We start from the raw sequence: 25,628 nt of genomic DNA on the forward strand, positions 1-25,628 counted from the left end.
AAAGTGTAAAGCGCTGCGGAATATGTTAGCGCTATATAAAATTAAAGATTATTATTATTATTACTGCTCTAATCCCTGTCCTGGAGAATCATTGCCAGGTAAAAAAAAACAACTGAGGAGTTTTCCCTTTCGGTTTGTATGTGGATAGAAAGACAGTTACAGCTCTTGCAAGAGCAGAAGGAAAAAACTAAAGCACAGAAGGCTCACTCACATGAGCACATAACATGGCGGCGTGCTGTCCGATGCTTTATCAGATAGCCCTCAGCCCAATGCTATACTATGGGGAAGTGCAGATCTGCCATTATTTTCTCATGCAGATTTGGCATGAGAAGATCTCAGCATGCTGGGGGTGCAGCCGAGAATCAGATCGCACTCACCCATACAAGTCTATGGGTGCGTGCGAAACATCGGACTGCACTCACCCATCGCCAGAGTCTGATCGTGTTATAAAATGGCAGCCTACAGCCCATTAGCAGAGATTTCCAGCTGACAAGGTGCAGACAACACCCACACAATGCAGATGAGGACACGGAAGTCTAAGCAGTTATTGTTGTGGTAAATGTAGTGGAGGAGACAGAAGAACGAGCTACAGAATCCCAGACAACTTATCACTTCCTATTCTAATAGAAAAAAGGTCATAAAAATTCCAGGAAACTTGAATTAAAAATGCAAAGTAGAATGCCATCACTTGTTCAGTTTACCATGTATGACAAGCCGACATCAGCACAGGACCCGCTGAAGCGCAGCAAGCACGAAACGGCCGTCTTCATTCTTTCCTCCATACTTCTCCCCATCTCCATGCTTTGAAGAACATAAAAATTTTTTTCTTACAAGTACATAGAGTGCCACCTGTCTCCCCTTCTCTAGACTGAGGTTTTGTATTTTTCTGGTGATCACCCAGTCTTTGCCACATAACCGTGTGGATCCACTCAGCTTACAGATTACAGCAACAGGTGATTTTGGTGCCGGGATTATCTCTGTTACAAGCTGACATATCAGTATCCTGCCCAAGTACAAACTGGGGCAGAAATTCAGCCCTGGCATTTGAAATCACACAGACCCATGTTATCCCCATCCCCATGAACCAGTTGGGATATATTACTAATATTACCCTGGATGGAGGAAAGGAAGATTTACTATAAGACCACTATTTCTAACTAGATTGAGGCCTGATGCCATCACATCAGGAGGACGGAAATGTCGCGATGGGGTAGGCTTTGCAGCATTGAGAATCTATGCCCCCATGTGCACATCCCAGCTCTCCCCTCACAGTCCCGCTTTGTCCCTCCAAAGCCCAGCTCTCCACCCACTGTCCCGCAGTCTCAGCAGCCCCACTGTCCATTCATCGTCCCACTGTGTTCTTTCACATACCCTGTGTCCACTGGCCATCCTGCTTTCTCCCTCAGCAGCTTCACAGCCCAGCTGTCCATCCACCATCACACTTTTGCAGCCTCACTCTACAATCGCCATCCTGCATTCTCCCTGTACAGCCCCGCTCTCCACTGGCCGTCCTGCTCTCCCCCTCTGCAGCCCCGCCGATGACTCGCTGGTGGTACTGCGCAAGGGCCTGGTACCACCAGCAGGTGCCATATTGGAATACCCATCACTTGGGTATTCCAATATGGTGGTCGGTGAACTTTTAGTGCTGCGCAGTGGATTGTGGGATTTGCGGACGTCCAGACGGAAGCGGATGACAGACAATTTAAGGCAATTATTGGCCTGCTGGGGTAAGTGATGGAGTCAGCCACTTTGTGCTCCATCACAACTCTTAATATGGGTGTCTTGAGAACACGGATTCTGTTAATGTAGCAGACAAGGCAGCCCATAACCAGACAGGCCCTTCCGTCATTTGCCAGATGGCCAGTCCGGCCCTGATCCAGCCTAAAGTATCTACAAACTGAACTGCCACAATACTGCTGTATGGGTACATGGAGAGATAGGGGCACAGGACATATGTTTTGGAGTATTCTGTTCCAATGTGTCTTAAGATAATAGAAATAAAGCGTTACGCTTTTAAAGCCAAAGTGCTGGATTGAGATATATAGATATAGTCTGTATACTGAAAACAAGTCTTAGACCTGCTGACATATCCATACTTGCATAAATCATGAGTCCAACTGAATTGTACAGTTTTGCATCAGTGTCCTTTAGTTGTAAGTGAATCGTGCATTTCTATGCCACCCACATTAAAAAACACCACATTATGATAGGTCACAAATTATAATATATTCTGATCAGTACCACCAACATGTAGCGCTTTCCTGGGACATAACGAGGTTTGGGGCTCACAGTACCACCATCATGCAAAGTGTCTTAAAAGGGAACTTTTCACCTACATTTTTGACCCCCTTCCCTCTGCAGCCAGTTTTCATATGTACACTGTTTTGTCCCTCACGTATCACAGGGGTCATAATTTAATACTCCATTGACATGAGGAGGGGTTTTATTGTTAGTAGGAAGATCTGGCGAGTCACAACTATCAATGGCACCAGTCACTTTGCATATAATATACTCTTAAATTGGGAGAAAAATTCCAGGCAGAGAAATGACCTGACTGATATTTCAGGTCAGGAAAAGTAGTGTGCAGTGAAAAAAAAATTAACTCAGTGTGCACAGAAACCGCAAGACAAAAGCACAATGTTGCTGTGGCTAAAAGCCGCAGCATGAACGCTGCATGTGAATACAGCCCAACTAGGAACACTTGTTCCCCAATTATATCAGCCAATCTAAGGCCAGCAGCAGATCAGCGAGGAGCAGGTGATGGAGATAACGGGATGGTGAATAGCATACAATGGGCGACTACTACTACAGAGGAGCCTGGGACTACACAGCGATAAGCGTGCGATCTGTCTGCGATGTGATATTAGAGATCAGACGTCGCTGCTAATAAGATCGGCCAATCTGCAGGAGTCACATGCAGATCTATGGTAAAGAGTCCTGGGCAACCAACAGCAGAAAATCCAACACATGTGGAACCATCTATGAGAGTCACAGGTCACAATGCAGAACACAAATTACATCCATTGTGACAAAGTATCACTGATTATAGTGATGATGTATCGCCCACAGCTTGTTAGATCTCCAGGAGGGGGTATAGATTATTACTGCGATTATTATCAGGGAGGAGGCTGGAGATTACAGCGACTACTATATATGTGGTTTATTCACCACTTCCTGCTGACCTAGTTATTTTAGTTACTGTACATAGAGTGAAAACCCTGGTCCATCAGGTTCAACCTTCTTCCACCAATTGTATATTTGGTCACTAAATTACCTGTAACCCACAATAGTAAGTGTAATGAGGAAATCACCCCCGCTGCGTCACTTCCATGCCCCCCTCACACTACACACGGCCGGCCATAGCCGGCAGCAGAGCCCAGCCTCACCTCCATAGCTCCAGGCGGCAGCAGGGAGGCAGTGGCTGGCAGCGGCTTATTATACTGCTCACATGAGAGCACAGCTGCCTCTGCTACAAACACAATTAGGTGCAATCTCGCACTTGTCCAGTAGATGGAGCTGGAGATCACAGGGATTCTGGCGCTGTGCAGTCATTAGAGACTTCACAGGTGTAACTAGAATCCATAGGGGTCCAGAGCAGAATGAGGGGGGCTGCCAGCCTCTAATGGTGGGAAACGGAAATACCAGCAGAAGTAGCAAGAAATACAGGTATGGATAATGGAGTCATATATGTGATGGACGGTGTGTGTAAAGCACTAAGGAACTTACTGGCTCTATATGTGTGTGCAAATAAAAAATAAATGAATAGCAAAATTCACATAATATTGTCAGAAAGCAGAAAAGTCCCAACCTGTAATAATATTATAGGAATATTTTATTTCTACTTGAGGGGAGCCATAGTCCCTGATATTGGATATCAGTATTTGGTCAGTATTTTACCTCAGTATTTGTAAGCCAACACCAGGAGTGGGTGATAAATACAGAAGTGGTGCATATGTTTCTATTAGGCCGGCGTCACACTAGCGAGTTTTACGGACGTATGAGCGCATAAAATACGTCCGTAAAACACGCCTAACAAACGTCCCAATTATTCTCTATGTCCCTGCTCCTATCTGCTGTATTTTACTGATCTGTATTATACGGCTTGCTACGGCCGTAGAAAATCGCAGCATGCTGCGTTTGTCACCGTATTGCACAAAAAAAACGCCAATGAAAGTCTATGGAAGCCCCAAAAATACGGATTACACACGGACCAGCAGTGTGACTTGCGAGAAATACGCAGCGGTGTTAGCGAGAAAAGCCGGTAATTCATTGCGGTGTACAGTAAAATCACGCTGACAGCTTACAGTAGAATAGGTAGAATAAATGTGTACACATAGAATAGGTATATATATTAATATTTCATACAGCGCTAGATAGCTTTAAAGCCGGTAATTCAATTACCGGCTTTTGCTTTCTCCTTCCTAAACCCGACATGATATGAGACCTGGTTTACATACAGTAAACCATCCTTGGCTAGATGAAGAGAATGGGGCATCAGACTGCGCTGCTCGCCTGTCAGGACAATGTACCAGAGAAGTCCAAATAGAAGTAGTAGAGAATAGACTTTATTTCTACGCGTTTCGTGGTGATCACACCACTTCCTCAGGACAGTCTATTAACATACACATACAGGGCCTTGTATTTATAGCAAAAGAAGGCACATGGAGACGCCTTTCAAAGGAAGAAAAAATAAATAAATAAATAAAAAACACAAACAAAAAACACCACACCCAGTGGGTGGGGAATCTGACTTAAAACACATATTCAAACATATATGTACATCATAAAACACACGAAACAATCATAAAATATAATTGAGTAAAGCACTTAAAACCATTGCTCATACATGTAAAAATCTAAATACATAAAAAACACATTAAAAAGAATAACTTTTACAAGCTGGGCGAGTGCTAGAACCTACAGTGTTAAAACATTTATTCTTTGTCAGGACCCTGCTACTGATGTTTTGAACCATTGAGCCATGGGTGGATTTGATTGGATTTTTCTGTTTAGTGGTAATTTCACAAGAGTCTGTGAAATCAAAGAGATAACAGTGGAAAGAAGAAAAGAAAAAAAAAAGGAATCCCTGAGAATTATTCTTTATTTTTATTCTTTTCCCTTTCAGTTGAACAAATCAGTTGTTTCGTTGAGCCCATGGGGATTTATGGTGTTCAGCTTGTGAATCCAGAAGATCACTTTTCTGTTGAGAGTCTGGACTCGATTAGAATTATCAAGGGGGAACATGTTCACACACCACCAAGAAACCTGAAGACACAAAAGAGAATGGTAAAACCAAAAACACTCAGTTTGAAAAAATGTTTGCAGTAATCCGCAAGTGCTAGTAAAAGATGTAAATAACAGGGTATTTGGTTGATACGTTTTTTGCAAAAAATGTATACTAAGCTGCTCTACCAATCTTCACGGTATACCCATATCAGAGCAGTCCTAACTAATGTATGCAATCCCTATCTGATGTATTTAAAAACCATTCTCTTTTGTGTCTCCAGCATCATTCATGATGCAAAAACTTTTTCATCAGACAGTGGAAATTCAGATGAGTTTCAAATCAAATACCATTTGACTTGCCAATCCAGTTTTGTCATCTATGTCATTATATGCGAATGTAAGAAATTATATGTGGGCAGGACAACGCAACAGCTGCATAAAAGAATAAACTCGCACAGGTATAATATAAAAGAAGGATTTTTACAGCATGGCCTTTCCAGGCATTATGCAATGTATCACAACAAAAGGATATCCTTCAGGGTGATCCCTATTGACCATGTCCCCCTTGATAATTCTAATCGAGTCCAGACTCTCAACAGAAAAGAGATCTTCTGGATTCACAAGCTGAACACCATAAATCCCCATGGACTCAACGAAACAACTGATTTGTTCAACTGAAAGGGAAAAGAATAAAAATAAAGAATAATTCTCAGGGATTCCTTTTTTTTTTTTTTTCTTCTTTCCACTGTTATCTCTTTTATTTCACAGACTCTTGTGAAATTACCACCAAACAGAAAAATCCAATCAAATCCACCCATGGCTCAATGGTTCAAAACATCAGTAGCAGGGTCCTGACAAAGAATAAATGTTTTAACACTGTAGGTTCTAGCACTCGCCCAGCTTGTAAAAGTTATTCTTTTTAATGTGTTTTTTATGTATTTAGATTTTTACATGTATGAGCAATGGTTTTAAGTGCTTTACTCAATTATATTTTATGATTGTTTCGTGTGTTTTATGATGTACATATATGTTTGAATATGTGTTTTAAGTCAGATTCCCCACCCACTGGGTGTGGTGTTTTTTGTTTGTGTTTTTTATTTATTTATTTATTTTTTCTTCCTTTGAAAGGCATCTCCATGTGCCTTCTTTTGCTATAAATACAAGGCCCTGTATGTGTATGTGTATAGACTGTCCTGAGGAAGTGGTGTGATCACCACGAAACGCGTAGAAATAAAGTCTATTCTCTACTACTTCTATTTGGACTTCTCTGGTACATTATCCTGACAGGCGAGCAGCGCAGTCTGATGCCCTATTCTCTTCATCTAGCCAAGGATCATCACATCGGGGCTTGCAGCAGTCGCCAATGCTAAGTGCAGTGGTTGTGTCTTACACAACCATAATAGGTGAGTGAATTTATACTATCTCTCACGAATATTCCCTTTATCTCGGATAAGACCCTATGTGCGCTCTGTATTCCTTCTAGCTACCTTGATACAGTAAACCATGTCATATTCCCATTTTTTTGCATATTCCACACTACTAATGTTAGTAGTGTGTATATGCAAAATTTGGCTGTTCTAGCTATTAAATTAAGGGGTTAAATGGCGGAAAAAATTGGCGTGGGCTCCCGCGCAATTTTCTCCGCCAGAGTAGTAAAGCCAGTGACTGAGGGCAGATATTAATAGCCTGGAGAGGGTCCATGGTTATTGGCCCCCCCTGGCTAAAAACATCTGCTCCCAGCCACCCCAGAAAAGGCACATCTGTAAGATGCGCCTATTCTGGCACTTGGCCACTCTCTTCCCATTCCCGTGTAGTGGTGGGATATGGGGTAATGAAGGGTTAATGCCACCTTGCTATTGTAAGGTGACATTAAGCCTAATTAATAATGGAGAGGCGTCAATTATGACACCTATCCATTATTAAACCAATACTAGTAAAGGGTTAAAAAAAACACACACACATTATTAAAAATTATTTTATTGAAATAAAAACAAAGGTTGTTGTAATAATTTATTCTACGCTCAATCCTTCTGAAGACCCTCGCTCTGTAACAAAGAAAAAATAATAAACCAACAATCTAACACATACTGAGGTAAAATACTGACCGTGTGAACGTGGCCTAAGGGCTCGTTCACACCAGTATATAATCAGTATTGTCCGTACGCAAAATTGATAACACACAGACAGAACACTGATCAATGAAAGTCAATGTAGTAGCTCATATGAACGATTTTCTCGATGGTCTGAGTGTAAACAGCCGCAGCACGCACCACTTTGATCTGCATTTTGGATCACGCTCTCCCATTACAAGTCAATGAGTTGAAAAATAATGGGTCATATACGGGGTTAACATTGTATGACATCTGTGTCTCTGCAATTATTAAGAAAACTGTATTACACCTTTTATTATTAATGACATTGTTGATGTAAAAAATCAGATGCCTTATGTATCTATAAAAGAAAACACGGACCTACGGATGGCAGAAAATGGTCTGGTTTTTCTGGATGACAGTCGGACTGTTTCCGCTTGTTGTTCTGGATCCGGCTTTCCACATTGGATAAATTCCCATATGGCGCATATTGCATGCAGCACCCTGCCGATAACTAGGGTTATCCAGCCGCACTCACAAACCATGGAAAAAAGCCGAATGAACTGTACTGAGGATTGTCAAATCAAAAAGAAGCGTTTGCCATGGATTTGCTGCATATTACGATCGATTCACACTTCTCAGTCACATCATGTTCATTGTGAAGATTTTCACATAGTCATTAACAAATGTCATACTGCCAAAAAACTATGATCACAAGGTATTAACCCCTTCATGACCTTGGAATTCTCCGTTTTTCTGTGTTCGTTTTTCGCTCCCCTCCTTCCCAGTGCCATAACTTTTTTATTTTTCCATCAATATGGCCATGTGAGGGCTTATTTTTTGCGGGACGAGTTGTACTTTTGATGAACGACATCATTGGTTTTACCATGTCAAGTACTACAAAACGGGAAAAAAATTCCAAGTGTGGTGAGATTGCAAAAAAAGTGCAATCCCACATTTGTTGTTTGTTTGGCATTTTTGCTAGGTTCACTAAATGCTAAAGCTGACCGGATATTATGATTCTCCAGATCATTACGAGTTCACAGACACCAAAAATGTCTAGGTTCTCTTTAATCTAAGTGGTGAAAAAAAAATCCAAACTTTGCTTAAAAAAAATTGCGCCATTTTCCGATACCCGTAGAGTCTCCATTTTTCATGATCTGGGGTCGGTTGAGGGTTTATTTTTTTGCGTTCCAAGCTTATGTTTTTATTGATACCACTTTTGTGCAGATACATTCATTTGATCGCCCGTTATTACATTTTAATGTAATGTCACAGCGTCCAAAAAAACTTAACTCTGGCATTTCGAATATTTTTCTTGCTACGCTGTTTAGCGATCAGATTAATGCTTTTTTTTAATTGATAGATCGGGCGATTCTGAATGCGGCGATACCAAATATGTGTAGGGTTGATTTTTTTTTTATTATTATTGTTTTATTTTGAATGGGGCGTATTTTTTTTACTTTTTTTAAAGTTTTTTTTAGACTTTTGCAATTCTTCAATAGCATCCATGGGAGGCTAGAAGTTGGCACAACTGGATCGGCTCTGCTACATAGCAGCGATCATCAGATCGCTGCTATGTAGCTGAATTGCAGGCTTGCTATGAGCGCCGACCACAGGGTGGCGCTCAAAGCAAACCGGCATCAGTAACCATAGAGGGCTCAAGGACCTCTATGGTTACTATGCAAAAGCATCGCTGACCCCTGATCACGTGACGGGGTCGGCAATGCGCTCATTTCCGGCCCGATGGCCGGAAGCGCTGGTTAAATGCCGCTGTCTGCCTTTGACAGCGGCATTTAACTAGTTAATAGTGGTGGGTGAATCACGATTTCACCCGCCGCTATTGCGGGCACATGTCAGCTGATCAAAACAGCTGACATGTCCCGGCTTTGATGCGGGCTCACCGCTGGAGCCCGCATCAAAGCGGGGGTTCTGACCTCGGACGTACTATCCCGTCCGAGGTCAGAAAGGGGTTAATTGTCCTGTAAGGCTGTATTCACACATTAGCAGATTTGTTGGAGATTTTTCTTCAGTAATGTGCATTCGATAAAATCTCGTTTACTACAACTGCTGTAAATTCGTAACGTGTGTATTTTGCTATAATAGCAATCAATAAATATATTTTCTAAAATACAGCTGAAACCAGAATTTTACATACACTATATAAAAAGACACATATTCATGTTTTTCTCAATATTGGACATGAAATCAGAATCAACCTTTCCCGTTTTAGGTTAGTGAAGATTACCATAATTATTAATATTTGCCAAATGCCCGAATAATTAGAGAGAGAGAATGTTTTAAGGCATTTTTAAATATTGCTTAATGCAAAGTTACAAGTTTACATACATTTCATTAGTATTTGGTACCATTGCCCTTAAACTGAATGACTTGGGATATCCTTCCACAAGCTTCTCACAATAGTTGGAATTTGGGCCCATTCCTCCTGACAAAACTGGTGTAACTGATTCAGGTTGGTAGGTCGCCTTGCTCGCATCGGCCTTTTCAGCTTTCCCATAAACTTTCAATAGGATTCAGATCAGGGCTTTGTGATGGCCGCTCCAAAACATTGACTTTATCATTAACCCCTTAACGACCGCCGATACGCCTTTTAACAGCGGCAGTTAAGGGTACTTAAACCACAGCGCCATTAATTAACGGCACTGTGGAAAAAGTAAATAGCGCCCCCCAGAGTCCGAATTTCTCCGGAGTCTCAGCTGCCGGGGGTAGCCGAGACCCCAGAGAACATGATTCGGGGGGGGTTTACCGACCCCGCTTTTGCGATCGCCGGTAATTAACCGTTTCCCGGCGATCGTAAAAAAAAAAACGCGATTTCCCTTTTAATTTCTCTGTCCTCTGATGTGATCGCACATCAGAGGACAGAGAAAAGGGGTCCCAGATAGCCCCCCGATACTCACCTGTCTCCCCCGGTGCTACTCGTGGCTCCCGATGGGCGCCACCATCTTTTTCCGGCAAAAAGATGGCGGGCGCATGCGCAGTGCGCCCGCCGGCCGGCACCGTTAGAATCTTTGGGGTCTCGGCTGCCGGAGGTATCCGAGACCCCAAAGAACATGATCCCCTGTTTTGCGATCACCGGTAATTAACTGTTTACCGGCGACCGCAAAAAAAAAAAGCAACGTGTAATTTTCTGTCCTCTGATGTGATCGCACATCAGAGGACAGAGAAATAGGGGGATTCGGGGACCCTATTATACTTACCGGTGTCCCTGGGTCCTCCTGCTTCTTCTCCTGCCCGCCGGCGTCTTCATGGGGAAAGAAAATGGCGGGCGCATGCGGAGTGCGCCCGCCATCTGTCGCCATCTGCCGGCCGGCAGGACAAGAGCAGTTGGGGCTAAAGTTAGGGTTAGGGCTAGGGTTAGGGCTAGGGTTAGGGCTAGGGTTAGGGTTGGGGCTAAATTTAGGGTTAGGGCTAAATTTAGGGTTGGGGCTAAATTTAGGGTTAGGGTTGGGGCTAAATTTAGGGTTAGGCTTCTTTCACACTTACGTCGGTACGGGGCCGTCGCAATGCGTCGGCCCGACATACCGATGCACGTTGTGAAAATTGTGCACAACGTGGGCAGCAGATGTAGTTTTTCAACGCATCCGCTGCCCAATCTATGTCCTGGGGAGGAGGGGGTGGAGTTACGGCCACGCATGTGCGGTCAGAAATGGCGGACGCGACGTACAAAAAACGTTACATTGAACGTTTTTTGTGTCGACGGTCCGCCAAAACACAACTGATCCCAGTGCACGACGGACGCAACGTGTGGCCATCCGTCGCAATCCGTCGGCAGTACAAGTCTATGGGCAAAAAACGCATCCTGCAGGCACATTTGCAGGATCCGTTTTTTGTCCAAAACGACGGATTGCGATGGATGCCAAACGACGCAAGTGTGAAAGTAGCCTTAGGGCTAGGGTTAGGGTTGGGGCTAAAGTTAGGGCTAGGATTAGGGTTTGGATTAGGGTTGGGATTAGGGTTAGGGTTGGCATTAGGGTTACGCTTAGGATTAGGGTTAGGTTTGGGATTAGGGTTAAGGTTAGGGTTGTGATTAGGGGTGTATTGGGATTAGGGTTAGGTTTGAGGTTAGGATTAGGGGTGTGTTGGATTTAGGGTTTTGATTAGGGTTATGGTTAGGGTTGACATTCGTGTTGTTTTGGGGTAAGGGTTGTGATTATCATTAGGGTTAGTGATTAGGATTATGGATCGGGTTGGGATTAGGGTTAGGGGTGTGTTGGGGTTAGGGTTGGAGCTAGAATTGGGGGGTTTCCACTGTTTAGGTACATCAGGGGGTCTCCAAACACGACAGCCAATTTTGCGCTCAAAAAGTCAAATGGTGCTCCCTCCTTTCTGAGCTCTGCCGTGCGCCCAAACAGTGGGTTACCCCCACATATGGGGCATCAGCGTACTCGGGATAAATTGGACAACAACTCTTGGGGTCCAATTTCTCCTGTTACCCTTGTGAAAATAAAAACTTGGGGGCTACAAAATCTTTTTTGTGGAAAAAAAAAATATTTTTTATTTTCATGACTCTGCATTATAAACTTCTGTGAAGCACTTGGGCATTCAAAGTTCTCACCACACATCTAGATATGTTCCTTGGGGGGTCTAGTTTCCAAAACGGGGTCACTTGTGGGGGGTTACTACTGTTTAGGTACATCAGGGGCTCTGCAAACGCAACATAACGCCCACAGACCATTCTATCTAAGTCTGCATTCCAAAACGGCGCTCCTTCCCTTCCGAGCTCTGCCGTGCGCCCAAACAGTGGTTTACCCCTACATATGAGGTACCAGCATACTCAGGACAAATTGGACAACAACTTTTGGGGTCCAATTTCTCTTGTTACCCTTGTGAAAATAAAAACTTGGGGGCTAAAAATCTTTTTTTGTGGAAAAAAATTTTTTTTTAATTTTCACTACTCTGCGTTCTAAACTTCTGTGAAGCGCTTGGGCATTCAAAGTTCTCACCACACATCTAGATAAGTTCCATGCGGGGTCTAGTTTCCAAAATGGGGTCTTTTGTGGGGGTTTTTACCGTTTAGGCACATCAGAGGCTCTCCAAACGCGACATGGCGTCCGATCTCAATTCCAGCCAATTCTACATTGAAAAAGCAAAACGGTACTCCTTCTCTTCAAAGCTCTGCGGTGCGCCCAAACAGTGGTTTACCCCCACATATGGGGTATTGACGTACTCAGGAGAAATTGCACAATAACTTTTGTGGTCTAACTTCTCCTGTTACCCTTGTGAAAATAAAAATTTGGGGGCAAAAAGATCATTTTTGTAGAAAAAATGTGATTTTTTTTATTTTCACAGCTCTACGTTATAAACTTCTGTGAAGCACATGGGGGTTCAAAGTGCTCACCACACATCTAGATAAGTTCCTTAAGGGGTCTAGTTTCCAAAATGGTGTCACTTTTGGATAGTTTCACTGTTTAGGCACATCAGGGGCTCTCTAAACGTGACATGGCGTCCAATCTCAATTCCAGCCAATTCTGCATTGAAAAAGTCAAACGGCGCTCCTTCACTTCCAAGTTCTGTGGTGCGCCCAAAAAGTGGTTTACCCCCACATATGGGGTATTGGCGTATTCAGAAGAAATTGCATAACAAAATTTATGGTTACATTTCTGTTTTTACATTTGTGAAAATAAAAAAAAATGATTCTGAATTAAAATGTTTGCAAAAAAAAGTTAAATGTTCATTTTTTCCTTCCACATTGTTTCAGTTCCTGTGAAGCACGTAAAGGGTCAATACACTTCTTGAATGTGGTTTTGAGAACCTTGAGGGGTGTAGTTTTTAGAATGGTGTCACACTTCATTATTTTCTATCATATAGACCCCTCAAAATGACTTCAAATGTGATGTGGTCCCTAAAAAAATGGTGTTGTAAAAATGAGAAATTGCTGGTCAACTTTTAACCCTTATAACTCCTTAACAAAAAAAAATATTGTTTCCAAAATTGTGCTGATGTAAAGTAGACATGTGGGAAATGTTATTTATTAACTATTTTTCGTGACATATCTCTCTGATTTAAGGGCATAAAAATACAAAATTTGAAAATTGCAAAATTATAAAAATGTTTGCCATATTTCCGTTTTTTTCATAAATAATCGCAAGTAATATCGAATAAATGTTACCACTAACATGAAGTACAATATATCACGAAAAAACAATCTCAGAATCAGCGGGATCCGTTGAAGCGTTCCAGAGTTATAACCTCATAAAGTGACAGTGGTCAGAATTGTAAAAATTGGCTCGGTCTTTAAGTACCAAATTGGCTCTGTCACTAAGGAGTTAAGCCACTTTGTTACCATTTTGGCAGTATGCTTCAGGTCATTGTTCATTTGGAAGACCTATTTCCGCCCAAGCTTTAGCTTCCTGGCTGATGTCTTAAGATGTTGCTTCAATATTTCCACATAATCTTCTTTTCTCATGATGTCATCTATTTTGTGAAGTGCACCAGTCCCTCCTGCAGCAAAACAACGCCACAACATGATGCTGCCACCCCCGTGTTTCACTGTTGGGATGGTGTTCTTAGGCATCCAATCCTCTCCCTTTTTCCTCCAAACGTAACGATGGTCATTATGCCCCAAAAGTTCAATTTTAGTTTCATCAAACCACAGGACATGTCTCCAAAAATTAAGGTCTTTGTTCCTGTGTACATTTACAAACATTAAGCTGACTTTTTTATGTTTCTTTTGGAGTAATGGCTTCTTCCTGGCAGAGTGGCCTTTCAGCCCATGTTGATACATTATTTCTTTCCACCATCATCTTGACAATGTCTTTTGCTTTTGTCGTTGGGTTGATATGCACATGTCAGACCAAAGCATATTCATGTCAGGGACACAGAACCCGTCTCCTTCCTGAGCGGTATGATGGCTGGACATTCCCATCTTGTTTTTACTTGTGTATAATTGTTTGTACAGATGAACGAGGCACCTTCAGGTATCTTGAACTTGTACCCAAGGATGAGCCAGGCTTGTGCAAGTCCACAATTCTCTTCCTGATATCTTGGCTGATTTCTTTAGACTTTCCCATGATGCTACACAAAGAAGCAGTGTTTTTCAGGTGTGCATTAAAATACATCCACAGGTATGTCTCTATTTAACTCAGGTGTTGCCAAAAAAACAGAAGCTTCCAAACACATGACATCATCATATGGACAGTCCAGAATTGTTTAACCCCTTTAGCCCTGAGGGTGGTTTGCACGTTATGGACCGGGCCAATTTTTACAATTCTGACCACTGTCCCTTTATGAGGTAATCACTATGGAACGCTTCAACGGATCTTGGCGATTCTGAGAATATTTTTTCGTGACATATTGTACTTCACATTAGTGGTAAAATTTCTTTGATATAACGTGTGTTTATTTGTGTAAAAAATTGAAATTTGGCAAATTTAGCCATTTTCAAACTTTCAATTTTTATGCCCTTAAAACAGTGTAATATGTCACCCAAAATAATTTATAATTAACATTTCCCACATCTCTACTTTACATCAGCACAATTTTGGAAACAAAAACAAGGAATTTATAAGGGTTAAAAGTTGACCACTGTTTTCTCATTTTTACAACAAAATTTACAAAACCATTTTTTAGGGACCACCTCACATTTGAAGTCACTTTGAGGGGTCTATATGGCAGAAAATACCCCAAAGTGACAGAAAGAAGTTTATTAACCCTTCATGTGTTTCACAGGAGCAGAAGCAACATGTAAGGAAAAATGAACATTTAACTTTCTAGTCATAAAAATGATCTTTTAGCAACACTTTTTTATTTTCACAAGAGAAAAAGAAGAAAATGAAGAGAATAAGTTGTCCAATTTGTCCTGAGTACGCTGATACCCCATATTTGGGGGGAACCACTGTTTGGGCACACGGAAGGGCTCGGAAGGGAAGGAGTGCTATCTGACTTTTTCAAACCAAAATTGGCTGGAATTGAAATTGGATGCCATGTCGCGTTTGGAGAGCCCATGATGTGCCTAAACAGTAGAAACCCCCCACAAGTGACCCCATTTTGGAAACAAGACCCCCCCAAGGAACTTATCTAGATGTGTGGTGAGCACCCCAATTATTTCACTAAAGTTTATAACGTAGAACCGTAAAAATAAAAAATCATATTTTTTCCACAACCATGATCTTTTAGTCCCCAATTTTTTTTTCTCCTGAGGGTAGCAGGAGAAATTGGACCCCAAAAGTTGTTGTCCAATTTGCCTTGAGCATGATGATACCCCATATGTGGGGGTAAACCACTATTTGGGCGCATGGCAGAGCTCGGAAGGGAAGGAGCGCCGTTTGACTTTTTCAAACCAAAATTGCCTGGAAATGAGATTGGACACCATGTCGCATTTGAAGAGCCCCTGATGTGCCTAAATAGTGGAAACGCCCCCCACAAGTGACCCTATTTTGGAAACTAGACCCCCCAAGGAACTTATCTAGATGTGTGGGGAGCATTTTGAACCCCCAAGTGTTTCACTAAAGTTTATAATGCCCAGCCGTGAAAAAAAAAACATTTTTTCCCACAAAAATTATTTTTTAAGCCCCCAGTTTTTTATTTTTCCAAGGGTAATAGGAGAAATTGGACCCCAAAAGTTGTCCAATTTGTCCTGAGTATGCTGGTACCCCATATGTGGTAGAAAACTTAGATAGGTATGTGAATTAAAGGCAATTTTTTTTGTTGTGGGGTTGGTGAGGGCAACAAGACTATGCTTCTCTACAGGTTTTGTATAAAAAGATAGGTGTGCTATCAACTTTGCCAAAAACAGGAACAAATCCCAGTTGGAGGGAGAAAGAAACAAATTGCTGCTTCCTGCTGTTATGATCTGTTCCTATTTTTTGCAAAGAATATGGATGTAATAAGCTTATGATACCTAACACTAAAGGTACCGTCACACTAGACGATATCACTAGCGATCCGTGACGTTGCAGCGTCCTCGCTAGCGATATCGTCCAGTGTGACAGGCAGCAGCGATCAGGATCCTGCTGTGATATCGCTGGTCGGGGAAGAAAGTCCAGAACTTTGTTTCGTTGCTGGACTCCCCGTAGACATCGCTGAATCGGCGTGTGTGACACCGATTCAGCGATGTCTTCGCTGGTAACCAGGGTAAACATCGGGTTACTAAGCGCAGGGCCGCGCTTAGCAACCCGATGTTTACCCTGGTTACCATCGTTAAAGTAAAAAAACAACCGCTACATACTTACCTACCGCTGTCTGTCCTCGGCACTCTGCTTCTCTGGTCTGGCTGTGAGCACAGCGGCCGCTTTCCGGCTGCCCGGCGCTCACAGCCAGACCAGAGAAGCAGAGCGCCGAGGACAGACAGCGGTAGGTAAGTATGTAGCGGTTGTTTTTTTACTTTTAGGATGGTAACCAGGGTAAACATCGGGTTACTAAGTGCGGCCCTGCGCTTAGTTACCCGATGTTTACCCTGGTTACCGGCATCGTTGGTCGCTGGAGAGCTGCCTGTGTGACAGCTCTCCAGCGACCAAACAGCGACGCTGCAGCGATCCGGATCGTTGTCGGTATCGCTGCAGCGTCGCTTAGTGTGACGGTACCTTAAGGGGAAGCAGCAGAAGGGAAGATGAATATTGAATTCTGAAATGTTTTCACATATAAGGACTAGCGTTTAACACAGCCGAGTGATAGTCCATGTTTTATCAGATTGCATCAGATAATTGGATCATGTGCATCCATACAATTCTATGGGTGTAAAACATCGGACTACACGCTGATATCATCGGACAATGCAAAAATTAAGTTCTCCATCTAGTCCACACCTGTGCTGCGATTCTCGCATATGAGAGACTAGGACAGTGCTCAACTCTGACAGTTTGAGAAGAGTATCAAATATTAATTGTAAAGCCGCACCCTATAATGGCAATGTCTCTATGGACAGCAGAGTGCACGTCCTCACCAGGGGATCCATCCCAGTAGGTAAATCCAGAAGCGCATGAAGAGAAGGACAGCACCACAGCAACTGTGAAAAAGGTCCACGGACCGAAACGTTGCAGATGGCAGAATAAATACGGGAGCTGTTTTTTTCACAATTGCTGTGGTGCTGTCCTTCTCTTCATGCGCAGAAGAGTGTCATTAGCATAATCAGCCCAATAACCTCGCATGAGAGAACATATGGCCGTCTGACCGTAGCCTAAATGTAGTCTTTTCTCGATAGACTGGTAAAAATTTGTATCTAGAGTTGGAAGCTAAATATATGTAACCCTTAAGATTGCAAGTGCCTTCACTCACGCCCATACAAATGTTATAACGTTATGTTGTGTTGGTATAACATTTGCAGTGAGCAGTTGTGGGATTGACAGTTTTTGGCGCTGTGAGTTATTAAGGAGGATGGTATAGATGGAGCATCAGTTCAGAATGAGCTTATTCCAGGTTATACATAATAAAGCTAATGCAGCGTGCCACCATGATTTAACAGGGCCATCGATTGCAGGATTTTTGAGATGCAGATGAATGGAAAGATTTGCCTGAGAGAGCTTATCTGGATGGTTTATTGAGCCTAGTGAAGATGTTATTGGCCTGAAAGCTACAAGGCTTCAGCCTGTTTCCCTATTGGAAAGTGGGAGGCAGATAGCAGAGAGAGGATGTTATTGTGGTCTGTGAAGGAGATTCAGTGGCCTGAGTGGAGTTAGTTCTGATGTGACGGCCTTTTGTGGTTGTGAAAATTGTCAACCTAAATGAAACAAATGTGGGGAGTGAGCGTGGTGATGAGCTCAGACCAAGGATAGGCTATTACCAAGCTTGGTCAGGGTTAAATGTGCCTATCTTAACCCCTTAGTGACGGAGCCAAATTTTTGAAATCTGACCAGTGTCACTTTATGTGGTAATAACTCTGCAATGCTTCAACAAATCCCAGTGATTTTGAGACTGTTTTTTCGTGATGCATTATACTTTATGATAATGATAAATTTAGGTCAATACGTTTTGTGTTTATAAAAAATATCAAATTTGAGAAAAATCTTAAAAAATTAGCAATTTCCTAATTTGAATGATTACCCCTTTAATCCAGATAGTCATACTACAGCAAACCATTAATAAATAACATTCCCCACATGTCGGCTTTACATCAGCACCATTTGTAAAATGTTATTTTATTTTGTAGGCATTTTAGGAGGTTTAAAAATGTAGCAGCAATTTTTCAAAGAAATTTACAAAATTTGTTTTTTTAGGGACTTATCCATGTTTGAAGTGACTTTAGGGGTCCCATATATTGGGAAACCCCCAAATGTGATACCATTTTAAAAACAGCACCCCTAGACGTATTGAAAACTGCCATCAGGTAGTTTATTAACCCTTCAGGTGCTTTACATGAATTAATGCAAAGTGGTATGACAGAAATGAAAATGTGCATTTTTACCACCTAAATGTCTCTAACTTCTGAACAGATTACTACAGCCGTCAGACTCTAAGGCCGCTATTTGGTCATGAATTGCCATTGCAAACATCAGTACCACAAAATAATTATCTGAGGGCACCAGTTTGGATAAAGAGGAAGCCCCCACATTCTGTTAACCATTTATAATGATGTAGTCACTATTGACAGCAGCAACTAAGAGGTTAAACAGATTTGGACGGTGCAAACACTGATCGTGGCTGATACAGCAAGTTGTCAGCTATAGTGGACAGCAGACAGCTACTGGATTGTCACCTGTATGGGGAGGCTATTCCCTTATATCTCAGGTCTGTTAAAAGATGTATTGGCTGTCATTAAGGGGTTAAGGGTGTTGGAACGCAGTTATGTATAGGACTTCTTCCCTGGGGGTCTGCAGAGGGACCTGGTTGGTCCAGTTGCATTCAGGCATCTTCTAATACAAGTGAAGTATTCACGTCAGTTGACTGGTATATTGGTAATGAGTGAACTGTTGTTTTGGATAGGTTTGATTGAATAGTGTCCTTGAGAGGTAAGTCTTAGATAGGGTTACAACTTACCATTTGATGGCGTACTATGTGACATGCAGAAGTAGTGCTGAGTGCTGTTGCTTCAAAAACATCCAGCAAACATCCAGCAACTAGAGCGGTTAACAGAGTCACAGGAGACAGGGAGTGGTTAGCAGAGCCCCAGGGGGATTGTGGGGAACTTGTTTACTATTCTGGCAGCAGCCAAAACTCTCACAAAAGTTCAGGCAAGTGAACCATAAGGACACAGGATTCCTTTAAAGAGTGAAGTTGGGCTAACCACTGTACTGCTAGTTCAGAAAGTCTATCAGGAGCAGGAAGATAAGGACTGGAAATAATTGTGTCACAGGGATCATCTCCCTCAGCAACCCCCCTCCATCTCACTGTGCTAGAAGGAATTCTGTGTACTACTGTGCCTTTGTAAAGAGTTCATGAAGAATTCATGAGACCTGTCTGCCCCTATCTGAACCTAGCAGCGTGTACGTAACAACTAGTTTAATGAGACGGCTGGGTCAATGCTTAATGACACGAATATTGGGGTGAATTGAACAGAAGTCAAAACTAAGAGGTTACAACACTGTTCTTGTTATATATGTTTGCAACATCCACGATATAATTGTCAACGGGTCACTTCCATCTTTCTGTCTGTCCTTCTGTCTGTCTGTCACGGAAATCCCAAGTCGCTGATTGGTTGCGGCAAAGCAGCCACGACCAATCAGCGACGGGCACAGTCCGGCGGCAAAATGGCTGCTCCTTACTCCCCGCAGTCAGTGCCCGCTCCATACTCCCCTCAAGTCAGCGCTCACACAGGGTTAATGGCAGCGTTAACGGACCGGGTTATGCCGCGGCGTAACGCAGTCCGTTAGCGCTGCGATTAACCCTGTGTGACCAACTTTTTACTATTGATGCTGCCTATGCAGCATCAATAGTAAAAAGATCTAATGTTAAAAAATAATTAAAAAAAATAAAAAATAGGTATATACTCACCGTCCGTCAGCCCCTCGGATCCAGAACAGGCCTTTCCCGCTCCTCGCAACGCTCCGGTGACCGCTCTATACATTGCGATCTCGCGAGATGATGATGTAGCGCTTTCGTGAGACCGCTACGTCATCATCTCGCGAGATCGCAATGCACTCTTGGGACAGGAGAGCGCGAGGAGCATCGGTAAACGCTTCGCCTGGATCCGGGGTCCGACGGAAGGTGAGTATATAACTATTTTTTATCTTAATTCTTTTTTTTAACAGGGATATGATGCCCACATTGCTATATACTACGTGGGCTGTGCAATATACTACGTGGGCTGTGCAATATACTACGTGACTGTGCAATATACTACGTGGCTGTGCAATATACGACGTGGGCTGTGCTATATACTATGTGGCTGTGTGATACACTACGTGGGCTGTGCAATATACTACCTGGCTGTGCTATGTACTACATGGCTGTGCTATTTACCACATGGGTTGCTATATACTACGTGGCTGTGCTGTATACTACGTGGCCGGCCATGAACAATCAGCGACAGGCGCAGTCCGTACACAAATTGGCGTAGGATTTGAACCACGCTTCGCTAATTGGTCGCGGCCGGCCGAATCCTGTGTATTCAATGTATTATTCTAAAATCTTCATAAGTACTGTAAACGACATACATATTCTAAAATGCCCGATGCGTTAGAATCGGGCTACCATCTAGTTTATGATAAATTGTTAACTTGTGTGTGTATGTAACCATTATGCCTTTTTATCTCTTCTGAGTAGTGCAACCATTAAGAGCATCATTTTCTTAAAGTGACTGCAACCATAAAGTCTGTGCAGCTCAATGATTGCTGAATGTCCAGTCATGTTTAGAAATTTTCAATTGCTTTCAATCAATCTGCTCAGCAATGGTCTTCTTTTAAGGGAAACTACTTGAGTATAATCACCTTACAGGAAACCCAATCAAGCAGGAGGTATGGGGACAATAATTCAAAGTCGTGGTAGGCTCCCAAGTTCTATTGATTTTTAGTATCACAATTATGTAATTTCCTTATTTGCCTTTATTGTATAATGATTTTACAACTCCAACTACCCGTGAGGTAATATTCTTTTTAATCATGCTTGGCTTCTTAGCTTTCTCAAGTTTATTTATGTAGAATAATTGCTTTAAGGGCAATGCTTAGTTGTGGCATAATTTAGCTGACATCCCCATTTTCTACATCAGAGCTGTGGGATAATATATTAATTTCTGAAGGGGCATTTTCCACAGAATCACTAGCAATTTGAATGACACATTTTATAGATAAAATATTCTGTTTTCCCCATGGTCCTGCAATCATAAACTCTGCTGTTGCGAGAGATATTTGTCATGATGGACATGGCAACTCTGAGGTCAAAACTGTCTCCTGGTAGATCGGAGAGTTTGTGTCTCTGGCGTTCACTTTATAAGATGTCATTGAATGTGCTTGATATATTGCAATAGACAGAAGAACTGTCGCCTTCCACTCAGGAGGCTTGAAATATAGGAGTACCCAGAAAGGGCAGTCGGCCAAATTACTACTAGTTAATCCTTAACCCAAAAGAACATCTGCAGAGCTAAGGAAGCTTTTGACAGAGTTTAGAGTATATCTATTCTGTGCAGTTTCTAACCTCCGTCCTCTTTTAATCGCCAATCCCACTATTACCCACGTTGCAAGAGCACTTAATTAACAGCTCCAAAAAAAAAAAGAATTAAGCATAGAATTTTATTTGCATCAAACAGACGCACAAGCTGCAATCCAAATGTGGTTGGTAATAGTAATTAAAAGTGATGAAAGTGATCTTCACTTGATAGAACTTTATTATATGTTCGGCTCAAGAATGAGAAAATTAAAATGGGCTTTTAGTTAATAAGGGCATGTAATTTGTACAACTGGTAGTAACAGTGCAGAAAAAATCTTTGATGAAGCTAAGAGATCATTTTAGTGAATTGATACCAGTGTGCCATTGTGTGTAATTTAGGACAGTTTGATGCATATAAAGTATATTATAATAAGCAGAACATACTCAACAAAACAAATGAACTGTAACTGAATTAATTACCATCATGACAATGCTCTCAGACATGTTGCTTAATTATTGGCTTTAGACCCCAGGATTTTATTGGTCATACACATTAGATAGCTATTGGCCGAATGATTGCTTGGTGGCAGCTGTCTCTGTGGACAAATAAATGCTTAGCAGATAACTCGTGTCCTCCATGAGAGCTGCTGCCAGAAGCGTCTTATCTCTACACCAAACAAAAGGTTCAACTTTATTTTTTATTTTATTTCCAGATTAGGATTAAAATGGTTACAATTCAGAAAAGAAAAGAAAACAGTAAAAAGAAAGCACATATGTTGTTACATTATATGTTAAATAGTCGTATAACTTGAGTTAATGACCTAATGGTATTTCTTCCACTGAACCAAGTGTTGTATAACTATTATCACAATCTCATGGCGATGATTAGGAACTTTATCAACATGTATGAAGCTGAAGGAAAAGAAAGTAAATAAATCTTTATCCAAATTTGATCAATAAATTAGTTCCAAAATTACCAAGTCTCTAGGAATTTATCTGTAGAGTTGGGAAGCATGGCTGTAAAATGTTCCATTGAATGCATATCTTTTATTCAGAAGAGATCGGACATAGTGGGAGGTACAACTTTTTTCCAAAATTAAGGAATCAAACATTTTTACTGCTGTTAGTAGTCGGTAGTAAGAGTAAAAGTCTGGCACTAGGCTTATCCATGTCTTTCAGAAACACGTTTAGTGTATATCAGGATCTAGAGGAATATGCTTCCCTAGCACATTTTTGGTGAGGTTCTCCACCTTCTTACAATAATTTGTTATCAAGGGGTATGTGCATTACGGAAATGCAGTAGATATACTATATTTTGACTTCAGCAAAGCATTTGATAAAGTATCTCATACTATCCTTATTGAAAAAAGTGACCAAGTAATGGATTGACAAGGCTATGGTTTGGTGCATTCATAACTGGCTCAGTGATCGTTCTCAAAGAGTAGTGATAAATGATTGCACATCCATTTGGAAAATTGTTTAAAGTTGGGTACCACAAGGCTCTGTCCTGGCCCCAGTGTTGTTCAACATTTTTTATATATGATCTAAATAAGGGAACTGAATTGAAACTGATAAAATTTGTAGACGATGAAAAGCTAGGAGGGATAGCTAACACTAGAGAAGACAGAGAAAGGATTCAGAAGGTTCTAGGTAAGCTTGATCAGTGGGCAGCGACTAATGGAATGATATTTAACAGTGAGAAATGTAAGATTCTACATCTGGGCAAGAAAAACTAAAATAACATCTACGGAATGGGAGGAATAGAACTAAGCAACAGCACGTGTAAAGACTTGAGTATACTAATAGATCACAGACTGCATATGAGTCAACAGTGTGATGCAGCAGGAAAAAGGCAAACATATTTCTAGGATGTATTAAGAGATGCATAGAGTCTAGATTACATGAAGTAATCATCCCCCCTACTCCTCCTTGGTCAGACCTCAATACTGGACACATTTAACCTCTTCCCGACCTCTGCCGTACTAGTACTGCGGAGGTCGCATCTCTTCCTTTGATGCGGGCTCCGGCGGTGAGCCCGCATGAAAGGCGGGACATGTCAGCTGTTTTGTACAGCTGACATGTGCCCGCAATAGTTAAATGCCGCTGTCAAACTCTGACAGCGGCATTTATGAAGTGCTCCCGGCCGCGCGGCCAGAAGTACGCGGACCGCTGACCCCGTCACATGATCGGTGGTCATCGGTGCATTGCCATCACAACCAGAGGTCTCTTCGAGACCTGTAATTCTGCTGCATAGAGGTGATCTGTGCATCACCTCTATGAAGCAGAGGTGATCACGCTATGGCAGCTTCTAGTCTCCTATGGAAGCTATTGAAGCATGGCAAAAGTTAAAAAAAAAATGTTTTAAAAAATATGAAAAAAAAAATATATATAAAAGTTCAGAACACCCCCATTTTTACCCATTCAAAATAAAACAATTAAAAAAAAAATCAAACCTACACATATTTGGTATTGCCGCTTTCAGAATTGACCGATCTATCAATAAAAAAAGGATTAACCTGATCGCTAAATGGCGTAGCGAGAAAAAAATTCAAAACGCCAGAATTTTGGTCGCCACGACATTGAATTAAGCTGCAATAACTGGCGATCAAAAGAATTTATCTGCACCAAAATGGTATCATTAAAAACATCAGCTCAGCATGCAAAAAATAATCCCTCACCCAACCCCAGATCACGAAAAATGAAGATGCTATGGGTAACAGAAAATTGCGCAATTTTTTTTAGCAAAGTTTGGAATTTTTTTCACCACTTAGATAATAAAGAACCTAGACATGTTTGGTATTAATGAACTCATAATGAACTGGAGAATCAATCATAATGGCATGGTTCAGGGGGGCAAAGCTTCTTAGTGGGCCCCTAACCAGGTAACCTCATTGCAATTCGGTGATGCACCCTAATAGTGGAGGAAATCCTCAGCAGAGGACAGTGCTATTACTTAAGATACGTAATCTCTATACAACAACCAACATGGATATTACAGCCATATGGTCAGTGGTAGATACCAGTCCTACAGAACCTATAAGAGATCACAGCACAGTTACAGATAATGTCTTACCACTGATGTTCTCTCATGGAATCGTTCACTTTCCCCATCTTTTCCATCTGGCCCAGACCGACATGACAACTTCTTCCACCCAGGACTTGTCTGCAGAGAATACAACAAAGACACATTTCACTTCTCATATTCCAGCCCCATCACCATCTATTCCCAACCTGCACAAACTCCTCATCCTGCTGATACCCCAACACTGAGCCGCTGCTGCCGTATGTTTCCCTATTACTGCCCCTGATACCCCAATAGTGAGCCTCTACTGCCATAGGTGTCCCTATTACTGCACCTGCTGTGCTGTTCTCTGTGCCTTCTAAATTCTAATGCACCCCTCTATAATATAGTAATGCCGGGTGCCCTAGAAAACAGTGCCCATATTTTGCTCCCTAGAAAGTAATATTGCCATGTGTGCCCCTTTGATAGTCACAGTAACCTGAGATGCTCTATACCAAGAAGTGCCCACTTTACATTTAATAATGTCCTGAGTCTCCCCCCTGTACAGCTCCCCTATACAGCATAATGCCTGTTATGGTCAGGTGACCTTGGAGCAGCATGAAAACTTTCACTGGAGTAGGTGGTAACTATACTGACCGCAAACCCTGATCTTAACACCGCAACTAGAAGTAGCCGTGGGGTGTGCCTAATAAAACCTAGACACCTCGTCACAACCGGAGGACTAAATACCCCTATAGATGGAAATAGGAAATCTACCTTGCCTCAGGGCAGAACCCCAAAGGATAGGCAGCCCCCCACAAATATTGACTGTGAGC

The 25,628-nt window shown here is 42.0% G+C and overlaps 1 protein-coding gene across 1 annotated transcript in view; it reads right to left on the reverse strand.

Annotated features, from left to right (window-relative positions):
* Positions 1-3,401, reverse strand: part of LOC138642036 (probable serine carboxypeptidase CPVL) — an 81,270-nt gene extending 77,869 nt beyond the window's left edge. The window contains exon 1 of the mRNA XM_069729929.1: positions 3,387-3,401. Coding sequence (XP_069586030.1) covers positions 3,387-3,392 — 6 coding nt within the window. The 5' untranslated portion in view covers positions 3,393-3,401. The remainder of the gene's footprint in view (positions 1-3,386) is intronic.
* Positions 3,402-25,628: the final 22,227 nt, after the last annotated feature.

Source organism: Ranitomeya imitator, chromosome 6 (assembly GCF_032444005.1).
Source record: "Ranitomeya imitator isolate aRanImi1 chromosome 6, aRanImi1.pri, whole genome shotgun sequence".
NCBI classification, from domain to species: domain Eukaryota; kingdom Metazoa; phylum Chordata; class Amphibia; order Anura; family Dendrobatidae; genus Ranitomeya; species Ranitomeya imitator.